The 23,748-nt window shown below is 44.4% G+C and overlaps 1 protein-coding gene across 2 annotated transcripts; it reads right to left on the bottom strand.

Annotated features, from left to right (window-relative positions):
• Nucleotides 1-73: 73 nt before the first annotated feature.
• CENPU (centromere protein U) lies at nt 74-23,748 on the bottom strand. Of its 2 annotated transcripts, XM_054565814.1 has the most exons (13): nt 23,568-23,748; nt 20,933-20,981; nt 19,247-19,364; nt 17,615-17,705; nt 15,749-15,809; nt 15,055-15,282; nt 11,876-11,945; nt 10,650-10,758; nt 4,370-4,448; nt 4,104-4,151; nt 2,958-3,019; nt 2,025-2,181; nt 74-250 (listed from the first exon to the last, which is right to left on the bottom strand). In XM_054565814.1, exons 1-13 carry the CDS (start codon nt 23,606-23,608, stop codon nt 137-139), a joined length of 1,227 nt encoding a protein of 408 aa, XP_054421789.1. In that variant the 5' UTR covers nt 23,609-23,748; the 3' UTR covers nt 74-136. The 2 variants fall into 2 exon arrangements, with proteins under 2 accessions (XP_054421789.1, XP_054421788.1); XM_054565813.1 differs by lacking the exon at nt 15,055-15,282 and having other exon boundaries at nt 23,568-23,663.

The raw sequence follows: 23,748 nt of genomic DNA, 5'->3' as shown, positions 1-23,748 counted from the left end.
TGCAATCAAACTGTGACAAGGGCGCACAACCAGCCTGAATAATTAGACACGTAAAGTATCCGAGAATGTTGCTTTAACAATAAAAAGCAGTTTCAGAAGGCACCAGGCGCCAGGTGGGGCTTCTCTTTATATGGTCTCATTCCCGCTCAAGGAGCCTCTCTAACTGATAGTTGATGTTCTGCAGATGGCTCTGAGCTCCTAAAAGGGTTCTTCCTTTGAACAACAAAGCTGGAAGGCTGGATGAATCATACTGTTGAAGGAAAATATTTAGATTAAAAAATACCAAGAACTGTTACACTTTGAGCTGTGTGAGACAAATAGGATTATGACCGAATGCTGATTCTATAGAGATTTCCACTCATCCTGCCCCCTGCCCCACTTCCGTGAATGAGGATCACTAATTTGGTTGCAGCCTGTTTCCTTAGGACACAACTGGTAAGTGGGATTTCAAGGGACCCGCTTTGCAGGGCCGGAGCTGCCTCACCCCAGGACACTGGCTGGCTCAAGGAACTGCGGCCTGTCAGTGATTGAAACAGAGTCGTTCCTGGGGGGGAGCAAAATGGGGCTTCCGCAAGGCTGTGAGACCGCACGCCCCTTTTAAACAGAAAGCAAGTGCACAGTCCCTGTTACTGCGAGAACCGAAGGGAGGAGCCCACCAGGCCCGTGAAAGTTCACGAGGAAAAAAGCACCATCTAGAGAAGTTACTTAGGACAAGACCAGTTCAATGTCTTAAAGTTGCCAGTACAAAATTTCTTTATGATTAAAGACAATCAGAACACAAATCCAACATAAAACAGAACACAAAACCCAGGTAATTATTTTAAAATAATTAACAAAGCCAAACTGCACATTATAAATTTTATCTAAGGGAGAGTGACTATTCCCCTTATGAAATTTTATAATTATGAGTTTAATGTGGTATTCTTAGAAATGAAAAATTGAACTGAAAAGCTGGCAGACTATACCACCCACATAATAATGGAATTTTTCCTAGAATATAACCTGCCATATTACTATGGAATTTAGTTAACTATTTGAGATTCTAAGGTGTTCAAGCTACCAAGGGGCACCCGCCCTTGGGGAGGAGCGAGGGGTGGGGAGAACTAATACTTGGTACCAGACTTTTAGTTTAGGAAAAGAGGTGAGACATATACCTAGGTATCTAAATACTCCCTAAAGCCAAAAGCATAGGCCCTCCATGAGAACGACAAAGGGCGCCGAGGGCCTTCAGAGAACAAGCAGTGTGTCCCCCGCAAGGCAGACCAACTTCTTCACGTTCAGTGGCTGAATCTCTAAATCCAAATGATAAGCTTTACACTAGTTGGATACTAGCACAGGGAAAAATACAAAACATTCTATTTTCAGATCTCTATTAAAAAAAAAAAAACTTAGGCTAATGAGAATTAACCTTCAGACCAGTGTCAAAACCTTAAAACTGAATTTAGAAGTGAAGAATACAAGTATGCTCTTAAGATATATGTGTACAGTGCAAATATATCAATTTTTTTCTCTAACAAATATTCCTATTAATCTGAGCTGGGTCTCATAACTGTAGCAAAATCTGCAGCAAAAATCCAGAAGCAACTATAAAATTTATTAAAACAATATACCACACCTTCTCCTGCTATATTTCCTTTTTATGTTTCTCAACTTCTCATATCACACCTACCATTTTATGGGATAATACTTGTTTTTCAGATAAAAAAGAGACTACAAACACGGGCTGAACAAAAGCAAAAGACGCAGGTCTTTAAAACGTGTCTGAGCGGCACATGCCGACTACTGTAATAAAGCCTGGCTGCCCATCTGGGGCTCGCACAGGAAGGATGCACTCCCCTAAGGAGATCCGCTTCCTGTTACAGGGTGTGTCTCTGCTCCCCTGGCCTTACCTACGTTGCTAAAGAAGCGAGGATGATCCACAGCAGCGCTGCAGCTGCTCCTGCCCCTCTCCTGCACGCCGGGCACCTGGCGGCACCGCGCCCGCCCCACACCTGAAGCACATGGGGGAGTGAACCTGAACTCACCGTCTCCTTTACGTGTGGCTCGCTCTCTCGAACACCTGAATAATCTTGATGGAGCTGTTTTAAATTAGATAAGAAATGTGCTGCATTCCTAAGAGAAGATTTTCTCTCCTTAAGTTCATCATATTTCATTTGTAGTTGTTTCAGCTGTGGTTCTAACCTAAAACAGAACAGTTTTCCTAAAAATAAAGGACATATAATCAAGTGTAACAGCCTCGAGTGTACCCAGTGAAGTTAGAAAAAACAGGGCCTGGGGAACTGCTGAAATGCAACAGGCAGGAATAGGCAAGAGCAAAACCAGGAACAAAAAGCCTTCCTTTTGCTCCTTCCTCTTATCAAAACGTGAGTCCATTTCCCAGGCCCAGTAAAACCAGTGGGAGGGAAAAGCTGCCCCAGTGCCTGGGACACCGCATGGCCTGTGGAAAACCCTCTCGGCCTGGGTTCCCATGCGCGTCACACCCAGCTCCATGTTTCAATAGTAACACGTTAACCTACTTCCACACCACTCTCTGCGCGCTGGTGCCACGAGGCACCGGCTGTACCTTCACTCACTGATTCTCACTAGGCCCGGGAGGTAGAGGTGTTACGGTCCCTGCCAAAGGACGGAACTGAGGCCCTGGGAGATTAAATAACCTGCCCGAGGTCACACGGCCAGCAAGTGGCAGAGCCTGGACTCAAACCCCAGGTGGCCCAGTTCCAGAGCCTACGTGTCACGTGGCTAATGAGGCTGCTCCTCAGGCCAGAGCTGAGAGACCTAAGGACAGACCAGTGTGAATTCTCCTTTGCTAAAAGCTTGTCCCCTCTGCAGCCTAATTTACCTTCAAGCTCAAAGAAAACCAAAGGGACTGATGTGACCTGGCAGCAAGTTTTACTAGCCCCATGGGACATGTCACAACCCTTCTGGGTAAGTTCTCAAAGTGGATTTTGATATCTTACCAAAGCAGTTCATTCTGGACTTCAATCAAACGCTGCCTTTTCTTTTCAATATCTGAAGTCATCTAAGTGAGACAATAATTTCTTTGTTAATTTCACAAATGTTTGAGCACCACCAAGTACACTGTGCCAGGTGTCTGGAAGTACAGTGAGAAACAAGACAGACCGCGCGTTCTTTCCATCATGGACCTGTGGTCTAACAGGGAAGGCGCATTTCACGCAAACAGTGTGTCATGTGACAACTTCTGACGCAGGCTCTGAAAGAGCAGCGGAGCTACTCACCCCGGGACTTTAAAGAGGTGGGGCTGGATCATTACCAACACGTTACAGAACTGTACTCCTAGATTTTATCTAGGTACACTGGGAAAACATTGAAATGGGTTAGCAGGGTCGGGATTCGTTTTTAGAATGAACACTCAAGTATAATAAATTTTACTATCTTAGCCATCACTGTTAGTGACTAGGTAATGTTCCAATGCTGGACATTCAGACTGTTCCCACTTGCTTCTAAGCAATGCAGAGTGGACCAATAAGATATTATAACGAAAGGAAAAAAACCACCAGCAAGTTTGTAATCACTGGTAGGAAAATATGTATGCTTCCAACTCATTTCAATTACAATCGCAGAAGGAAAGCTATTCGTCCACTCCTGGATTCATGCAAGCTTAGGGCCAGAACCTCAGGGGTCATCTGGTCAACCACAAACAGCCGGGCCTAGTGTTTCCCCACTTTTCTCCAGCACACCTACTGGTGCAGTTTTCAAAAAGGCGGTACACTATCCAAGCAGCAGAACAAGGGCAAGGAAAGAGGTCCCCTGATCCTTCACCCAGTATTCTTCCCAAGCTGTCCTTTGACCTGCGACATGGGACAGCTCTTCATTCTAAAAGGCTGTGCCTTTCGGATAGCTACGAAAGTGGTAAGTATGCATCACTTAACACTTATCCATTTTGGGCTTCGCAGACTTTTTCAGGCTAACCAGGGTCCCCTATCCTCTGCATGTTATCAACAGTACTCGACCACAGCTCAGCCAAGTAACAGCCTGACTGAAAACACAGGGATCTTACACAAGCTGAACGCCCTAAACCCCAGAGGCAGGTCTTTACTTGACTCTTTGACACGACTACATGTTTCTAATCACAAGCCATTTACCTTAGCATTCTTCCTTTTCAGGGTTTTCAACTTCTGGGCTTCAATAAGCTACACAAAACAAAAAATAAATATTCTCATGGCATTTTCCAAGATTAAATGTTTATTAGTTTACAGTATTTCACATTTATTTCAAAACAACACGTGGGATACAAATAAATCTCACGAGTTCTTTACCGCCCTGCCAGCGACGCAGCCCCCCCCCGAGCGCCGAGTCCACCCCAGCACTAGCAAAGAAGGCGTGGGCCGCTCAGTGCCAACACACTTACTGTTCTCATGAGTTCTTCTTTCAGAGTAGAATGAAATTTGTTGATCGCTTCCCTGCAAATTTTAGATTCTATATTTTGTCTGTAACAGAATTTTTAAAAGAAGATTAGGTGTCCAACCGGACTGTGAAAGGTGCGCTCTGTTTGCTCACCCGGCCCCCACACAGTCACGCAGGCTGCATTCTGGGTATCTAGGATGGCATGGTCAGCTTGCAGCCCTTTCTCTGGCTTAGAAAATACTGCCTATGTCTCAATAAAAGAGAATTAACAGGAAAAATTTTCCCCTAAGCCCTCGGGTGTGTGGTCAGCTAAGCCCCCAGACACTGGCCACATCCACAGGTGATGCCAAGTGATGCGGCAGTGCGCGGCCGACCCCAGTCTTCCTGCCTCCGATCCAATGATCTGCAGAGTTTAGCCCCTCCCTACCTGCCAGCTAACGCCCGGAGGAATCGTTGTATAGCTCGTTTGGACTAACCCACAAGTAGCCAAAAGCCAGCTGTCCAATTCTTCAAAGACTATAAAGCTGAGCCCCCAAGAGAGAGCGGCTCAGGCCCCTGTAACAAGGGAGCAGGGGTGCAGTGCCCAGCCCGGCTCCCCGTGGCGAGCGGCCGCTGCGCAGTGACTGCACCAGCGGCAGACCCTCTGCCGCAGCAGGGGAGCGCGCCCCAGGGCGTCTGAACTCTGCAGAGGCCAGGAAGGCACACAGGAGGCCGCGCTCTTCAGTCCAGATCTCCGTGCAAGTGCTCATCCTGACAGGGCGGCGGAAGAGGTATTTCCACCAGCATCAGCAAGGCCGTGAAAGAGGAAGCCCTGGACCTCACCCTACGCCCCGCCAGGGGAACCACTTTAACTATGGGAGGCCCAAAAAGTCTTATGATAAGTCCCAAAGCCACTTAATAAACTGCAGTACGCCAGACAAGTTCCAAAGTCCAGAAGAGCCACACTGAAACACTTCCAGTGATGACAGATCCATGGGCCGGAAGCTCAGTAAGGAGCCGGTGGACTTGAACACCACCATCGCCCGGCTGGGCCTAGCAAATCCATACAGAGCTCTCCCAGCAGTGCCAGCAGAATCCACACATTCTCCTGAAGCACACCAGAACAATGCCCGTAAGTCTTAACCAATGTAGTAAGATTAAAAGCATACCAAGTATCTTTTCAGACCACAATGGAATAAAACTAGAAATCATTAAGAAAACTGGAAAATTCAAAAATATGTGGAAACTAAACAGCACTCTTGAATAATCTAGAGGTCAAAGAAATATTAAGGGAAATTAGAAAATATCTTGAGACAAATGAAAACAAAAACAATGTATCAACACTTACAGGATGCAGCAAAAGCAGTACTAAGAGGGAGGTTCACAGTGGTAAATGCCTACATTAAAGAAGATCTCAAACCTAAAACCTAACTGTGCATCTCGAGGAACTACAAAAAGAAGAGAAAGCTAAACCCAAAGTTAGCAGAAGGAAAGAACAATAAAGATTATAGCAGAAATAAATAAAATAGAATAGAAAAATAGGGAAAATGAAACTAAGTTGTTTTTTTTTTTAAATCAACAACATTGACACATCCTTAGATGGATTAAGGAAAAAAAGACTTAAAATCAGAAATGGAAAAGGAAGCACTGTAACTGATGCCACGGAAAAACAAAGGACCATGAGAGACCACTATGAACAACTACCTGCCAACAAGCTGGGTGACCTAGAAGAAACGCTTAAGTTTCTGGAAACCTAGAACCTACCAGGATAAGTCATGAAGCGATAAAAAAAAGAAAATCTGAATAAACCTATAGCTCGTTAGGAGACTGAATCAGTAATCAAAAACCACTCATCAGAGATCCCAGGGCCAGATGGCTTCAAGGGAGAATTCTGTCAAACATCTAAAGAAGAATGGATGCCGGTCCTTTCAAACGCTTCCAAAATACTGAAGATGAGGGAACACTTTTGAACTTATTTTATGAGGCCAGTATTACTCTGATACAAAAATAAAAACTACTACAAGAAAAGAAAACTCGAGACCAATTCCCTTGATGATTATTGATGGAAACTCCAACAAAAGACCAGTGAGCAGAATTGAACACCTGAAAAGGATTATAGACATCGTGACAAACTGGGATTTATTCCTGGAACGTAAGGATAGCTCAACATATGAACTACAACCCATGTAACACAGCACAGTAACAGAATGAAGGACAAAAGCCACATGTTATCTCAATGCAGAAAAAGCATTTGACAAAATTCAACACTCATTCACAATAAAAACTGTCAATGAACTAGGAACAAAAGGAAACCACATCAGCATAATGAAGAGCCCTACAGGAAGAGCCCACAGCTAACAAACATCCTGCTCCCCGGTCAAACACTGGGAGCTTCTGTGCCCAGATCAGGGACGAGGCAGGCATGCGTTCTCTTGCCATTTTTTTCAACACAATACTAGAAACCCTGGTTAGGAAATCCTGGTTAGAGCTATTAGCTAAGGGAGGTGGGGGGGGGGGGGGGAAGGGCATCCAAATCGGAAAGAAGCAAAATCTCTGTTCACGGAAAACGTGATCTTGTATGTAGAAAACCCAAAGGTTACATGCACGAGAAACTGTTAGAACCAATAAACAGATTAAAAATCAGTTGATTTTCTATGGGTTAGTGATGAACAATCCAAAAAGGAAATTAAAAATCCCATTTACAGTATCATTAAAAAGAATAAAATACTTAGGAATAAACTTAACCAAGGTGGTGATATATTTACGTACTGATAACTATAAAAATTGTTAAAAGAATTAAAGAAGATACAAATAAATAAAAAATATCCCATGCTCATTGATTGTAAGACTTATAACTATTAAGATGTACTTACTATCCAAAGTGATCTACAGACTCAATGCAATTCCAAACAGCACTTTTTGCAGAAATAAAAAAAAAAAAAATCCTAAACTTTGTATGGAATAACAAAGGACCCCAAACAGCCAGAAACAGCCTTGAGAAACCAAATCAAGACCGAGTCCTCACAGTTCCTTATTACAAAACATCACAAAGCTACAGCCATCCAAACAGTCCAGTACCGACATACAGACATCTGGACCAACGGAACAGAACCGAGCACCTAGAGATAAACCCTCACTTACATGGTCAAAACACCTTCAGCAAGGGTTCCACAGCTACACATGGGGAAAGAGACAGATATTTATTGCACAGCAATGTGAATATACTTAACATTACTCAATTTATACTCGAAAAATGGTTATGATGGTAAATTATCGGCTATATATATTTTATCCCAATTTTAAAAATCCATGAGCCCTCTTTAAAAAAAAGTATTTCTAATTTAAATATACAATCATGATTTTAAGATGTTAAAAATTAGAAAAACTGGTCAAGACTTTCTGCATGGTTTATAGATGATAAATTGGTGGATTCTATCAACTATAGGCATAGCTCTTTCAAATTTTAATGCCTTAAAAATCTGGTCACTTCCCTATAGATAACTAACTGAATCAATTTCAGAATATTCCAAGTTTGTAATGTTTGCATTTCATAGCATACTTTCTTATACACATCGATAACTGATTACAATCAGTAAGTCTGTTAACAAAGAAACTATTCAGGTGTGAGTGTCAGGTACAGACATCAAAAATAGCAGACCTTAGAATAGTTAACTTGATTTTGAAAGAATGAAGCTTGTTCCGTGGTTGAGAACACTTTGCCAAAATAAATAAATAAATAAATAAATAAATAAATAAAAAATCCAGTGATCCTACCACAATGACTTGTCCTGACCAAAACACAAGGGTATTTTATAATTTTAAAAGTCTAATGAAAATATTACATCTTTTCTAAGTCATTCCTTTTTTCTCTAAATCTTATATCAAGAATTTATTATGCTAAAAGGCAAGATAATGCCACTTCCGCTAAAACACCAGAAGCTTCTTCTTCCTTCAGAGGCCGATGAATGGGAGAGGTAGACAGCCTTGCCGGTCTTGGCCATACTGAGAGCTCTGTGCCAGTTTTAATGGCAAGCTGGCTCTGGGACATGCTGTACAGAGAATAAAACAGACACTTGCTACAATGATAAAGAGGAGTGAGCATGACAGGCTGGCTCCGTCGCCCAAGGTCACCCCCGGAACTGCAAAATGGAGGCAGCCGAGGCGAGGGGAAGAGGCAGGGAGAGCGGGCGAGGCGGTATGAGGAGGCCCAGGACAGGCAAGGGACTGGTAAGGTCGGTACCTGCTGCTTCCTCAGCGCTGGTCCCCACCCACCGCGCTTGCCAACAGCTACAAGCAGCAGCAGCTCAGACCTCTGTCCCTAGGTCCTGTCCCCAGGAGTCAAACCTGAGCTGTGTCTGTGAGGCCTGGAGACAGACAGGTAGACTGACCAACTCTGGGCTGCTGCTCCCTCTTCCCTCCCCTGCCGAAGCCCCAGGGCTGGAGAGCGACAATCTAAGAAGTACGGCTACTCTTAAGGCCACTTATGTCTGGAGAGCAACAGGAGAGATCCTGACCTACAGGTCACCTGCTGGGATGAGTGGCCGAGACGCCCGTCCACCTGAGGACAGGTGGCTCATCCAGGGCAGCCTTCCCTTCTCACACGGGCGGCTGGGGGGAGGAGCTCGCCCGCTGCAGTGACCAGGCACTGGAGGGACACAGCGCTCCAAGGGAAAGGGGTCTGGAAGGTCAGAAAGTCTGCCAGAAGCAGGTATTTCACATCAGATAGTCCGGTAGTTTAAAGTAGCCTAATAAATATTCTAAAGAAGATAACAGAAAACATGAAATTTAAGGCACAAAGAAGAACGAAACAGAAATATATAAAAACTAAAACAGCTAAGTACTCAATAGAAAAATGGAAGAATAGATATATCTGAGAAACTGGGAAATTTCCAATATCTAGATTGAGGAAATCAAGAATGAAGCAAAGGACAATATAGAAAATATAAAAATTAGAGGGGACAAAAAATATATTTTTGTAATTAAAGAATAACCTTATATTGAAAAGGTCACAACCAAAATAGTGAAATTTAGAAATATCAAAGACAAAATATTGTAAAAGCTTAGAGAAAGAGAAGGCCACATGTAAAGGAACACGATTTAGACATCATATTTTTCTAATTTAACACTAGATGCGAAATAAGATGAATAGTGATTACAAATATTTAAGGAAATGATTTCTAACCTAGAATATACAGCTAACCTCCTGTTCACATTCAAAGTCATGAGCAAAATAATGAGAATTTAGAAATTTTACATAAACAGCCACACTGAAAAGAGTGGTTTAAAGCACTCAAAAAAAAAAAAAAAAAAAGGAGACATATCCATAGGATGTTGTAAGAAATATATGAAGGAAAGGGTATCAGATACACACCTTGGTAAAGACTGCCGCTGTCTGAGAATAAAGAAATCTGCCTACTTTCACCCAGAACATGAAGGGCTCTGGGCAGTGAGAGGGTGATCAAGGGATTAGACCCCCTGCCAAAGTTCCCATCTCATTAGATGAGAATTACAAATTCTATTTTTTAAAAAAGGAAGAAAAGATTAAAAACATCAAAAGTTAGAACAAAAAATTTAAAGAAGTAAAAGAACTTTATCGATCCATTCTTCCAAATATACTGATAATTACAATAAAATGTAAATGGCCTAAAGTCAACAGTTGAAACTGAAAGGCAGATACATTTAATTTAAAAAGATTTTATAAGAAAGCTTAAGATCAGAAAAAGGTTGAAAGTAAAATACAATCTGGCAAATGCTAGCTAAAGAAATCTAGTGACACTATATTAGCATCAGATAAAACAGATTTAAGACAAAAATCTACTTTTAAGAATGGAGAGGTTCACTAGAAAGGATAAAATGTTCAATCAAGACAGCACTTCTATGCATGATGTCCTGATAAAAGTCTTTAAATACATACAGCATAGACTGATAGAAGTATCAGCAAAAATTACCAATTCTACACGGATCCGATAATTACAGGTTCTACGTAGACCCACTGGTTAGAGAGTCCCATCGATCAGGTACTAGGCTATAAAGAAAGTCTCAATATTTCAAAAACCAGTCCACAAAATTTGATAACATATTTGAGATGCGTCCATCTCAAATACAAAAAAATAAAAAATCACATATTTGGGCATACAAAAAACATGGTACTAAATAGTTCACAGGACTGAAGAAAAAATTATAATGGAAATGTAAAAATACATAAAATTTAGCAATGAAAATACCATATACCAAAAGCTGTGGGGTAAGCAGCCGTGGGGCTCCGAGGGAAACGTATCTGCTCCACGTGCCATGTTAAAACTTACTTGTACTCTGGAATGGTTTTCTCCAATGCTGACAAAACAACATCTAACTCCATGATGTCGCTGCTTCTCTTTCCTTTCAGACACCAAACATGTGCACAGTCAGAAATATCTAGGACAGCAAGATAAGCCAATGTAATGCACTGAGGACGAAAAACTTGGCTCTAGTCCAGGGCTCTGCCAGCCTACAACAAAAGTCACCCCGCCAAACTGGTAAAAGGAACTGCAGCTGTGCAGCGCGCGGGCAGGGCCAGACTCGCCTCCGGCCCCAGAGCACGGTCCATGCCCGGCTCTGCCGCCCCCTCCGCCGCCCCCTCCGCCGCCACCCGAGCCCCGCTGCCTTCTCGGGACTCGGTGGCGCCTTGGCTTAGGCCGGCACTGTGGTCCCGAGCTCTCCTCTGCTAACTACACTTTAATTTTAGTCTAGCAGGTCCCTTCTAGAACACAAAAAGGCTACTCAGTGTATTGATTTAGGCAGTTGTTGTAAATAGAGTGTAAGCGATGAACAAAACTACAGTGCATTCTTAAACAAAGTATCTTCTAAAAAGATATTGTAGAGTACTTAGGAAATGGTAACATTTGATAAGACAAGGATACAGTTCCTTTTTAGGTGAGAAAAGCTCAGTAAAAGGATTAAAAAGCAGAGACATAAAACATAATAGTTATTTTGGAGGGATGTAATTATAGGTTTATAGATAGATGATTTTATCTTCCTTTCCCTACTGTCTAAATTTTCTAAAATTAAACATTTTTTTTTTACACCAAGAAAAATATATAACTTCTCCTTTAAAAGAACTGAAGGAAAGAGAAAATGCTTTATTTTCTTCTGAAACAATTTTCAATACATTTTTTGGGTCAATGAAAATAATACCAAACAACATGGATGAATTAAGAGAAGTTATATTAAATGAAAAAGACTTATAGAAAAAATTACATACTAAATGATGTATGAAAATATACTAATGGATAGGTGATAAAAAATAAAATATATTTGAATGGTAAGATCTAGGTGGTGAGTATGTAAATGTACATTGTAAATTCTTTATACCTTTGTTTTACGTTGAAAATTTTCATGGTGATGCTGGGGAAAAAAAGTTACTCCAAAGTCACATATTTTTAAATTTTTTAAGTGGCAGTTTTATGTACTTAACATTTACTTCTTTAATGAATTAAGAATTTTTAAATGAAATTCTTGAATGACTGTCAAAGCATAAAACACTATTCTGTACCTGAGTTTATGGCTTCATTTCTTGATTTCTTTCTTTTGCCATGAAACACCTTCTCCTTTTTCTGAATTTTCTTAAAAAAAAACAAACAAACAGCAAAGAATTTTAAAAGTTTTTCTTTTTTCGGGGGATGGGTGGGTTTTTGTAAGACTATGTGAGCCAAACTGATGACAGTTGCTGGGAAGCAAGGCTGGAAGGCTGACAGTTTTTCTTAAAAGGATTAAGACGATGTTATCAAACACTGTCAGTTAACATTTTACCTATCATTCTTATTTACTTCTAATAAATTATATAGTTAATTTTATAAATTATCTTAATTGACATAGGAAACATTGAAAAAAATTAAACTGTTCCCCCGCCCCCGCCCCAGAAATGAAACCTTTCAGCTGGGTTTTAACAATGATTGTCTTGGAGGAAGTTGAACTTTTATTATTAAGATCATGTGTGGCATCAGCTATTTCAAAATTGTGACGAAGTAACAGCTTCTTGCCATAAGAAACTATAAATTTAGTGTTATTTATTTTTATTTTTTTAAATGTTAAACTCATTTTTAATAAGATTTTATTTTTAGAGAGAGGGGAAGGGAAGGAGAAAGGAAGGAGAGAAACATCAATGTGTGGTTGCCTCTTGCACACCCCCACTGGGGGCGTGGCCTGCAACCCCAGCATGTGCCCCGACTGGGAAATTGAACTGGCCTCTGGTTCGCAGGCCAGCACTCAATCCACTGACCCATACCAGCCAGGTGCCATAAACAACTATAAAATGGGGGTGGGGGTTGGCAATTTTATTCAGGCATTGGAACAATAGGCAAAACAAGACTAGAAAACTCAGAAAGTGAACCTGTGAATGCCGCCCCCCGTTCTCACCCCCAACCCATGCCTGGGGACAACTTCAGACAGCCACACAGCAAGCCAAATGCCAGCAGATCCCAGTACGCCAAGGAGGCAGGCCTCCGAGCACAGCGGCCACGGCACATGGAGCTGGCGGCTGAGCAGAGAGCCACAGACGTCCAGGGCTCTCCGGAAGTGCACACATGCAGAGCAAGGCTACAGAAGTTCACTAGAAAGCAGCTGTCATGGGATTCAGAACATCACAGGTCACAGAGGACGTGCAATGCTGGGGGACATTAGATGCAGCACATGCACAGGCCTCATTGAAGCTAGCCAGCGCTGGTTTATCCGGCTGCGCTGGCAGGTATCTATGGCAAGAACCACACTGCAGAGCATGCAGCCCAGGCAGGGCTTTACTGTTCCCAAGGGGGCAAAGGCTGAGTCTTGGGGGGGAGGAGTTTGCAAAAAACCCCAACAAAACCTTAGATATTACAATGGCTCATAAACCTCCAAGGACCCAAGTACATAAACAGTGATGCAGCACACATATGGTATTAGAATTTAAGAGAGAGAGAGAGGCAGAGAGAGAGAGTTTGTGAGAGAGAGAGAGAGAGAGAGAGAGAGAGATGGGGGTGATTATGAGGAAAAATGTCTACAAAGGCTTCTTAAGGTGGACAATAATGAAGGAGGACTGAGAACACTGCCCTTGATGAAGGCCTACTGGAGACCCATCCTCACACAGCCTAAAACCAAGCTCTGACCAGGCTCGTCAGGGAGAACTTGAGGCTGCGGTAGAGAATCCTAAGGTGATCCCCAGCGACCTGTTAGACAGCCCCCACGTGAGTGCAGGTGGCACCCGCGGATGCCCAGGGTAACAGCTCCCTCATTAGGTCGCACTCTACCACCACTGCAGCCGATGGAGAGACGCTCCCCGGCTGGCTTCGAAGATGTAGGGGCCATGTGCCCAGGACCAACGGGCAGGCTCCAGGGGCTGAAATGACCCCAGCTTCGAAAAGAGAAAACCTCAGGCTTACGCCGCAAGCAATCGAATTCTCCAAAAAGCCTGAATGATCTTGGACAAGACCCTGATTCTTGGGCGAGATCTCAGCCTGGTGAGAAACCCTGAGCTAAGGTGAGCCTAGACTTGTGACCTACAGAAACTGTGAGATGTTAAGTGTATGTTGCTCTAAGTCACACAGTTTGGGGCAATTTGTTATGCAGCATCTGCAAACTAATACAGAGATTGAGTCCCACTGAGTTACAGAAGCTTGGAAAATCCCTTAGGCTTTTCGAAAGTTGACTCTAACAAGAATGAAACCAAACCTAAAGAAGTTAAAAATAATCAGCCAATAACCAAGCTACCTACAAAAGTAAAAGTCCACATTATTCAGGAGACATTAGAAGAATTCAGAGTCTTAAAAACAATGTCCAACACACAATTGTAAAATACTAGATTACAAATGTTGCACAAAAAATGTGAACCATAGGGCAGAAAATGAAATTGACCTGAGATAGCCCAGATATCTGATTTAGAAAACAAAGACTTTAAAGCAGCTATCACAAATATGTCCAAATAAATTAAGGAAATGACAGTCTTAATAATCAAACAGGGAATCTTAGTAAAAACTATACCAAAAAAAAAAAAAAAAAAAAAAAAAGGAAATTCTAGAACTAAAAGCCACATAACTAAAAAGTCCTTGGGTGAGGTTTTAGTTTCTTGTGGCTGCTGCAGTAAATTACCACAACTTGGTGCCTTAAAAACAACAGAAATGTATTCTCCAACAGTTCTGGCGGTCAGGAGTCCAAAATCAGTTTTAATGGGCCAAAATCAAGGTGCTGGCAAAGACATATGAAGACTTGATCAAAAAAATATATGTCAAGAATCTTACAACAGAACACATATGACCCAGAAATCTTACTGTAGCATTTTTTTTTTCCTGAATGATCAAGGGTGCACATGAAGATTTAACTAGAAATTCCTCAAAGCACTTGAAATTTTTTTAAACGCCACCATCCACAACTAAGAGAATAACTAGCTACAGGAGCAGCAGGACTGAAGTGCCAGGGCCCCCGCAAAGGACAGTGTGTAGAATACCAGATGGCCAGAGCGAGGTCCTCCTCAGGGTGAGGGGGCTCAGTGAGAGGACTGAAGACCGACTGTGGGTGAGAGAACTATAGGGTATTTTATCCTCCTTTCCATACCTTGTAAATACTCTAAAATAAAACTTTTTATAGTAAGATAAAAAAAAGTCTCTTTAAAAAACTGAGGGAAAGAGGAAAAATGGTTTATTTTCCTCATAAACATTTTCCAATCAACTTTTTCCTGCCAGGGGATGGCTGGCACGCTCTTACCAGCTGACTTTCTGTTGCCAGGGTCTCTTTTTCAACGGAGGACTTGGCGCGTAGAGGTCCTACCGTTTTAGGAGTGCCAAGTTCAGCCACCTTCTCTGGAAGTTCTGAAGGTGACGTAGCTCCATGTTGCTGGCTACTTATTTTCTCGGCTGGTTTACCTTCTATGATCACATCCCTTTCGTTACAACTCTCAGATTCATCACTAATGGGCTTGGGCTTTCTTCTTGGCTATGTCAAGAAAACGGCATCACTGGTTTAGAAAATACAAATGCTTATCATCCTTACTGTAACAGGAGATAACTAGCCCACACTTCCCACTTCTACACTTCAAGATGGAATATAACCGGGAGATGACAACATGACTAGTGGACGGGACAGGAAACCCAGATTAAAGCTCCAAATAAATGTCCCAATAAGTCAGTCTGCCGCTGTAAATCACAATCTAAACACATTACATGCATGTTACGATTGACAAGGTAATGAACACTTCAGATAAAAAATGTCTCATTATTTAAAAAAATCTTCTAAAACATAATACTCTATGAAAAATTCTGCTACAAAACTTTTTCTCTCTGCTTCCAATCTAAACAGGATATGAAATACTTTATAGAACATTTTCTCTATTTGCATCCAAACTAAATTGGATTTGAAATATCTTACTAATTAAGGTAGAAGAGGGTACACTCTTACATACCTTTTTTGCACTAATTTCTATGAACTCGTGTTCACTTTCTTCAGTTTCAGAAGTGTTTGAACTGTACCAAAGAATAAAGACATCAATATCTTGCACATACTTCACTGTTATTCACGTATGTCTTCTTCAATTTGCTCGTCCAACAGGAAAATAAGCTCAACGCAGTGAGATCTGCTTGTGCTGGATGGGGCTGCCACCTTCCCAGACTTACTGGTCCTCCCCCCTCCCCCATCCCTTCATCCAGGGCAGGGAAGTCCTGGGAAGTGTCTCCTCACGGCAGCACCCTGTGGTCGTGTCCAGAACTGCAGCCCCCTCCAAGTTCCCGGTCCCAGACCCCTGGGCGCCTAGCATTTGCACTGAAAGCGAAACCGCACACGCTAGGCCACCATTAGGTGAAATAAAAGGGAATGCTCCTTTCGACCTTTGGAAAAGAAAAGCAACCCTGAACTTCTGGTGAGAGAGGAGTCCTTTCATTTTCTTCACTCAGTTCAATGTAATAAACATTTAACACCAACCACAAAATGCAGGGAACAGTGAATAAAACTGCTTTGAATGCGGAGTCTTCCTTGGCCCACTGTCTAGCAGGAAGATAGATCACAGGTCATGCAGGGCGCGGGCGTGGCCCGCAACAGACAGAGGAGGTGTGGCTGCAAAGCTGGCGGGGTTAGGAGAGACATCATCGATATGACTCTGGAATTTACACTTTTCCAGGCAAAGAAATAAAGGGAAGGCTATTTAAGGTGGAAGGAAAAGCAAATGTAAAGCCCGGTGTGGTCAAACAGCTGGTGCGGTCAGAGAACTGGGCGCAGAGGACAGCCAGCGTGCACTGGGAAAGGAAACGGTCAACAGCTGTGACCAGGGCGGCTGGCTACGCAGACAACCTCAGAGCTTCCTGATTTAGATTTCTGCTGAAGCGGGGTACTGATGTTTAAAATGCAGTTTGGCTACTGTCACAATATAGTCAACAACTACAACTGACCTATTACCTAATAGAGGTCCTTACGTCAAGGATTTGCTCTAGCTAATAACTTATAATTAGTATTGCAATATTGAAGAGTTCTTCATAATATAATTTGTTCTCAAGTGGTCTCTGTGGAGTCTTTTACCTGATTTACCTGACCATGCCTTTGTATCAATTTGTAAAACTCAAAGCAACACTAGGGACAACACATCTGAAGTAAACAACAGACTTTGCATTTCCTTTGTAATTACCAGCCTGATTCCTTGACTTCCACCTGGTACTAGAGAACACCTCTTTTGTGACAGAGAATTTGCAAGTTAAAGAAACCTCTGACAAAGTAACTAAAATTCTATTAATAGAACCATTCCTTCCCTCTTTGTTTTACCTCCAGGTCAAACCACCTTCACAGGCAATGTTTTCTAGGCTAACCAGGTGTCAATTACACTTTTCCGTTTTTAAATTAGACTGGATTTTTTTTGAAGTATAACTGACACATAAGAGTAGTTTCAGGTGTACAATGTAACGACTGCATGTCTGTAAATACCACAAAATGAGTTAACATCTGTCACCATACATAGTAACAAAATTCTTTTCTTGTGATGAGAACTTTTAAGATCTACTCTCATCATATGCAGTGTAGTGTTATAAATAGTCACCATGAAGCACACTACAGCCCCATGACTCTAACAACTGGAAATCTGTACCTGTAATTATTACAAATAATGTCAATTTTTGAAAACTTAAGCTTTTATGTACCAGTTCTCTTAAGGAAAGACCTAAGTCGGCCCCAAACACCTCTTAAATGCTTTTTTAAAAACTGAGGTTCTACCCTAAAGAGCGTCCCAGAAACCCGGCCCGCGTGAGTGAGCCGCTGCCCGAAACCGAAGCAACAGAAGCCCACCTACCTCCTCCCGGCCGCCGGGCAGAGCCGCGGGCTGCAGCGCACGGGGAGCTCGCCTTCGTCCGCGTCTATGGCCGTGCTGTGCAGAGGCGGCGCTACAAAAGGGTTTTAACAGGCCAGCTTTAAAAGTCTGCCGGCGCGGGTAAAAGATCGTCCCTTTACCTCAGCGTACAAAGCAGTCTTTGTTTAAATGGGCAACAAAATCAACAGCAATTATACACGCTGCTTCCCAAACGTTCCTCATTTCACACCTCAACAATGAAAAACTGAAACCATTTCACTAACAAATATAATTCAGGCTGCAGTGGATATTTATCAATTATAGCCTGTATTGCTGCACCTATAGGAAAATGTCTCAATGAGGTAAACGAAAAAATGGGAAGCCTGACACTGACGCCCCCCCCCCCCCGGCCCCCATGGAGCATCACTCTCGCCGTGTCTGGGGGCGCGGGGCGGGCTGGCGCCTCCCGTGGGGGACCCTGCGACCTGACCAAGACCTGGCGCGGGCCAGGCCGCGCGCTCAGTCTCCGTGGAGCCAGGGCCCTGGGGGCGGGGGCGGGGGCAAGTCCAGGCCTCCCCCGACCCGTCCTCTCTGCCCGGCCCTGCACTGCTGGAGCCTTTGGCTACCAGAAACCGCTACCCTGAGCGATAAGGAAGACGACGAAAGGAGACCGAGTGGCCTCGGTGGGAAGGCACAGGGAGCAGATGCTGAGGGAAGGGGCCCTGGCCCTGCAGCCGGAGAGGCCCGGCTGGGCAGGCCGGGGACTGGGGGTGGGGGGGGGGGGCGGTGGCTGTGTTGAATGGCAGTGGGGGACGCAGGGAAGAGCCGGCAGCCCTTTCTTCGCGCTCGAATTCCAGCACAACAGCGCGAATTTACTTAGGAAGTGACCACCCAATGATGGCCGCACAATTTTGTGACTGTACCAAAACACCACTGAGTCGCGCATGTTAAAAAGGGTGAATTCTTTTATTAACAGAAAACAAATCTGAAAAATACTGACACCAAAATAAAACTATGTGAGAGCGTATGTATTTTCGAAATTCCCTTACAACCTATTCCAGCAAAAATGGCTGAGCTCTGCTGTTGTGAACGCGCAGGCAGCCGACACCCTCCGCGCCGTCCTTGACCTCCGGAGCAGCCAGCGACCCAGGGACAGCGACCCAGGGACGGAGGCAGCCCCGCCGGACGCACGGGGCCGCCAGGCACCGCCGGTTCCCTCCCCTCCGGGGGCACCCGGCTCGCCTGCAGGGCCCTCTGCCTCAGTGTGTCTAAGAAAAGGGGAGCCTCCCCGTCTTGGCCCCAAACTCAAGGCCCTTACTGGAAGCGTGGGGTGAGAAACCTGTTTCACACTCTCCGTGTTACAGGCACTGCAACGCGTGTCCTAGTGCGACCGGCTTGTGACCAGGTGCCACTGAAGAGCTCTACTTTGACAACGTCAACAGGGTTCTCTGTTCCAGTGTACTCGGAGTGCAAGAGTTAATTCACGTTGTAAAGAGCTCCCCAGAGTGCTATATTCATATGCGGACAACTCAGTTTTGTACTTGAAGATATTTCTACATTTTTATCAGTAACTAGCATAAATGTTGTTGCTTGAACTACTTTAAAGGTTTTGGGATAAAGGTTTGAAATACTAACCAAAGGATTCATAAGGTTCTTCATCTTTCTCGTTTTCACTCAACTTGCCCATGCTTGAGACATTAGAATTATCAGAAAAGTCATATACTTCAGTGGGCTTGTGCAGATGGACGGCTTTCTAAAAGAGAATAAAGTCAAAGTCACTGAACTGGCTGCATGAACAAGAACATCACAGAACTGACTTAGCGGGGACACCCTGGCCATCACAGCTCCCAAAGAAGCGATCCTTACCACTTCTGGGGACCCAGACTCCTGCGATCGTCCAAGGCAGGAGCTGGCAAACTTTTCTGTGACGACCAGAAAGTCAATACACGAGGCGTTGCAGGCCACAGGGTCTCCGTGGCAGTGACCCCGTGCAGCCCGCGTAGCACAACTTCAGGTACGGATAACGCTGAAGTTTCAATTTCACATCATATTCACGTGTCATGACACAATTTTGTTTTGATTTGGTTTCAACCACTTAAAAACATAAAAACCATTATTAGCTTGCAGGGCTGCACAAAAACAGGGTCCGGCCAAGATGTGGCTCACGGGCCACGGTTTGCCAGCTCCTGATCTACGGAAAGCGGTGGGCCTCTGCCCAGGCACATGCCACAGGCCTGAGAGGTCACCGACAGTTCTGGGGGTACACAGGGTTAAACCCCTGACCAAAGGAGAGAGACCAGGGTTTATGGTTCAATTAAGTAATAAGCCCTATGATGTTTGCTACCCCAAATCCTGATGAAAGAGCAAAGCAGAGAAAATGAGAAAAACTTCCATAGTAGCTCTGGAAAATATGGAAAGGTGTCACTAACATAAGAAAATTCTGGAAGATAGAAGATGAACTAAAACAAAACAAAAACGTTACCACTGACAGGACCTCACTGAAAAATCACTTGTGGAGTGTTTGGGGCGGAACGCCTCAGAGGAGGCCGGAGAGGGAAACGGTCCCCAGCACACAGCTCCCTTCATGGGAGGCAGCGGGCAGGGGAGCTGAAGGCTCCATCCCAGTCCAGGCTCTGGTCTCGGCAGCCCAGGGCAGGGAGCCAAGAAATCCATCCAAAGAACAGGCACCCTGGGGCGGGTGGGAGCACAGAGCTGAGGACCCTGCAGGAGACCTCAGGGTAAAAGAGCTGCCCCCTGAAGGTGGGGGAGTTAGGGCAGCTGGCAGGAGACCACACAAGACAGCTGCCAGGGCACAGAGAGGCCCCCCGACTCCCGCACCCCGCGAGCAAGCACCCTCCATACCGGTCCTACATCTTCAGGGAAATAATTTAAAATTAGCTATCAAGGGTGCTAAAGCACTGCCTTTAACAGATTTATTTTAAGACTCTACCCTAAAATAAATTATAACCTGGACAAAGTGGAATGTTGCAAAATCATTAACAATTGTTTATAACTCTAACATCACAGAGAAATGGCTATAAATGAAAATAGCAACATACGGGCAAAGTTGTACAATTTTATATAATGTTGGTTATCCAAACAAAAATGAAACCAAGCCAGGTGTAGGAAAAAAGATTCAAAATGTTAACAATTTCCCCCATTACACTGGAAGAAGCGGGAGGAAGAGGAATACACTGTCACTACAATGAAACACCTGTGTACCCCTGAAATCTACAAAACTCTGAGGCTCCCACCACATGTTAGTTATTTTGTATTGTCAGTTATGAGAAAATCAAGTTAAAATATAAAAAGATAACTTACAGCTTCTGTGGAACGTGTTCTTCCTACAGTGTTCTTTGAATATCTAGCACTATTAAACAGCAAAAAACACACAAAAAGTTAGGAAATATTTAAAAAATAACTGGGAAAACACTGTACCTTGCAACGCTTTCCAAGCATTTCCTTTGCAAATTATAGTCCTCATTGCTTGTATTAACACTGTGAAATCCAGGTGATGGCAAAATCATTTTAGAAAGCAGAACCCATACTTCATAAACTTAATTGCATTTTTATAGGTCAAATCCCGTCATCTATGTATAAAATAGCATCTCGCGCCCCCAGGAATATGGAACAGTCCTGCTGTCACCCCTGTGCCGGAGGGCTCAGTCGGGAGCAGTGGCGGACTGTCCCCGCAGAACTGAGCGGAACGGAGGTACGCCAATATTCATGAAGCACCTGACGCCTGTTCCACCCTGCACCTGGCTCTTGCATGTCTGCCTTCTCTAACAGTCCCCTGAGGTCCAGGTGAAACAACAGGTGAGTGTTTGCCCGAAGCAACACAGCCAGGCAGCAGAAAGGCCTGCTCTCAGATCTGAGTCCGTTTAAACCCAGAGCCAGCCCTCTTCACACCCCTTCCTGCTCCCGCCACTGGGCATTAGGAGAAAAGGAAAAAGCTGTGTACCTGCAACAACCTGAAAGTCAACAAGCAGGAACAGCAGTGACGGGAGTAAAAACTGGAAGTGAGGGAGGCAGGAAATGGTATTGCCAGCAAAATCGCACAGACTGTCCTCTGTGCCCCAGGCATTGTTCAGGGCATGGGGACTGCAACCCGAGAACATGCCACGCAGATACCCACTCAGGGACGGCAAACTCTCTTTTGTGTGTCTAAATTAGTATTTCTTTGAGTAACTTTTAGAGAAGTTACAAGGATAGTATAAGGATCTCTGTACACCCACTGCCCAAGTTCACCCTTGTTTACCTCGTGTCTCCTTTGCTCTGTGTGCATGTGAACAGCAAACGGGAGACACTGTGAGCCGTCCCCCTCAGCGCCTGTGCATCCTTCCTATGACAGGGCCTAGCCACAGTATAACTTCCAAATCAAGAAATGCCACAATAGTATTTAATCCACTGTCTATATCATGTAAGGTTTCCCCCCAGCATTTAAAAAAAGGAAATACATTCAAGAAAATATAAAATATAAGACTGCACGGGACACAGTATGTTTAGAAACCTTTTGTTATATAATGTGCATGCGTGTGTACTAATTGGGATCTAAAACATCATTACTGCTATTCACAGTAAATGAGAAGTTGGAAAACTGCTTAAAGCTGTGGTTCTCCAACCTGCAGCATCAGAAGCACCTGTGGGCCCCATTCAGCCAGCTTGGGGGCTCCGCCCCAGAGCGCCTGACTCAGCCGGCCTGGGGTGGGGTCTGACAAGCCCCCGCCGCAGTGGGTGCTGCTGGGCGGGGTACCCCACTTGGAGAACCACTGCTTCATTGGATTCTCAGACCTGAAGAAGATAGAACAGGTACCCACTTTACGGCATTTACGATTTGGGGTTCAGAAGAGTTAGGTGCCTTACCAATGGTCACAGACCCAAGTAACGGAAATAGGACTAGACACCAGATTGCATCAACTTCTTAACCTAAACTCTTTCCACTGTCACCTGCCTTGACCATACTTAAAAAAACAAACAAACAAACAAAACAACTCAGGTTCTAAAAGATGGAAAGTTTTGTGATACCATAGGTAAAACTTCAGTGTTTGCACACCAGTGCATTTTGGGAGGAGGGACGAACAGATTTCATGAGTCTCAAAGATAAAAATGTTCACACACACAAATACGTAAATAAAATGTTCCACACCCATGAGTGTGTGTGTGAGAGAGGGAAAGAGATCTCGCCTAGCAAATCAAGTTTAACTCTGGTCACCGGTCAATTGAGACCCCTCTATATTTTTTCCAATCGCCTTCCCCACTGGGCACAGAAGGGTCCTGCCGGCCTACACCACCTCCCTGCGCTCCGCTAGCCTCGCCTCCGCCCTCCAAAGGCCGCCTCCTCCAGGCTGCCCTCCACTGCCCTGGCGGAGCTCCTCCGCGCGCGATCTCGTGCACCGACCGCAGCGCGCAGAGGCCTTGAATAAAAGATGTTTCCAATTGCTCGTCCCATCTGGAGCGTCCATTTTAGGGATAACAAGCGGGAGCTGTGTCGTCTCCCCACCCCACCCCGCTGCGATTTGGTTCAGCTTTAAGGTCTGTGGTTTGTGCCACAAACACAGCAAGGACTTGAAAAGAAAAATACTGACGACCGGCCAGAGTCAACGTCGAAAGACTGAAATGTCTGGCAAGTAGCGGGCACTCAGTAAGTGTGTGTTTGGAGTCTACTGTAGACAACACCCACGTAAAGTAGTACTAACGCTAACGTCCCTTCCTGCCCGCCCGGCAGTTTAAAACTGTAACTGCGATAAAGTTCACCGTGATCCTAGAGCGTTGGGATCACTCTTCCCATTTTACAGGTTTGGACACAGCGGCCCTGAGTCACCCAGAGAAACGCACGCAGTGGCGGAGCCAGGAAGCCCCGCTACAGAGCACAGCTCGGAAAGGCACAAACCGCGACAGGGCGGAAATAAAATAAAGACGGTCCCCGGCCCGCGCTGCCAGGGACCGCGTCACTTACCCCACGTTTCTGGGGGTCCGCACCCGCCAAGAAGAGGCCATAGCCGCTGAGACCGCTCTCCAAGCCGCCGGAGGCCACAAATCTCCCGCCAACCTCGCGCCTCTCCGAGCAGCCAATCCGGGAGCAGCGTATTTGCCGGCGCAAGTACCACGCCCCGCCCCGGAGCCTTGTTTACTGGCGG

The sequence above is a fragment of the Pteronotus mesoamericanus genome, unplaced genomic scaffold, assembly GCF_021234165.1.
Source record: "Pteronotus mesoamericanus isolate MK-2021 breed Mesoamerican mustached bat unplaced genomic scaffold, CSHL_Meso_final contig_169, whole genome shotgun sequence".
In the NCBI taxonomy this organism is placed as follows: Eukaryota; Metazoa; Chordata; class Mammalia; order Chiroptera; family Mormoopidae; genus Pteronotus; species Pteronotus mesoamericanus.
The sequence above is the reverse complement of the archived record's forward strand: the minus strand, read 5'-3'. Positions and strand labels throughout refer to the sequence as shown.

Excerpts from the sequence above, each read along its gene's own strand:
- CENPU (XM_054565814.1), bottom strand. The coding sequence starts at position 23,608 with ATGGCCTCTTCTTGGCGGGTGCGGACCCCCAGAAACGTGGG. Across the intron at positions 15,810-17,614 it reads TGCCCGGCGGCCGGGAGGAG|TTCAAACACTTCTGAAACTG; the intron begins GTAGGTGGGCTT and ends TCTTTGGTACAG. Across the intron at positions 4,449-10,649 it reads AAAACCATTCCAGAGTACAA|ACAAAATATAGAATCTAAAA; the intron begins GTAAGTTTTAAC and ends ATTCTGTTACAG.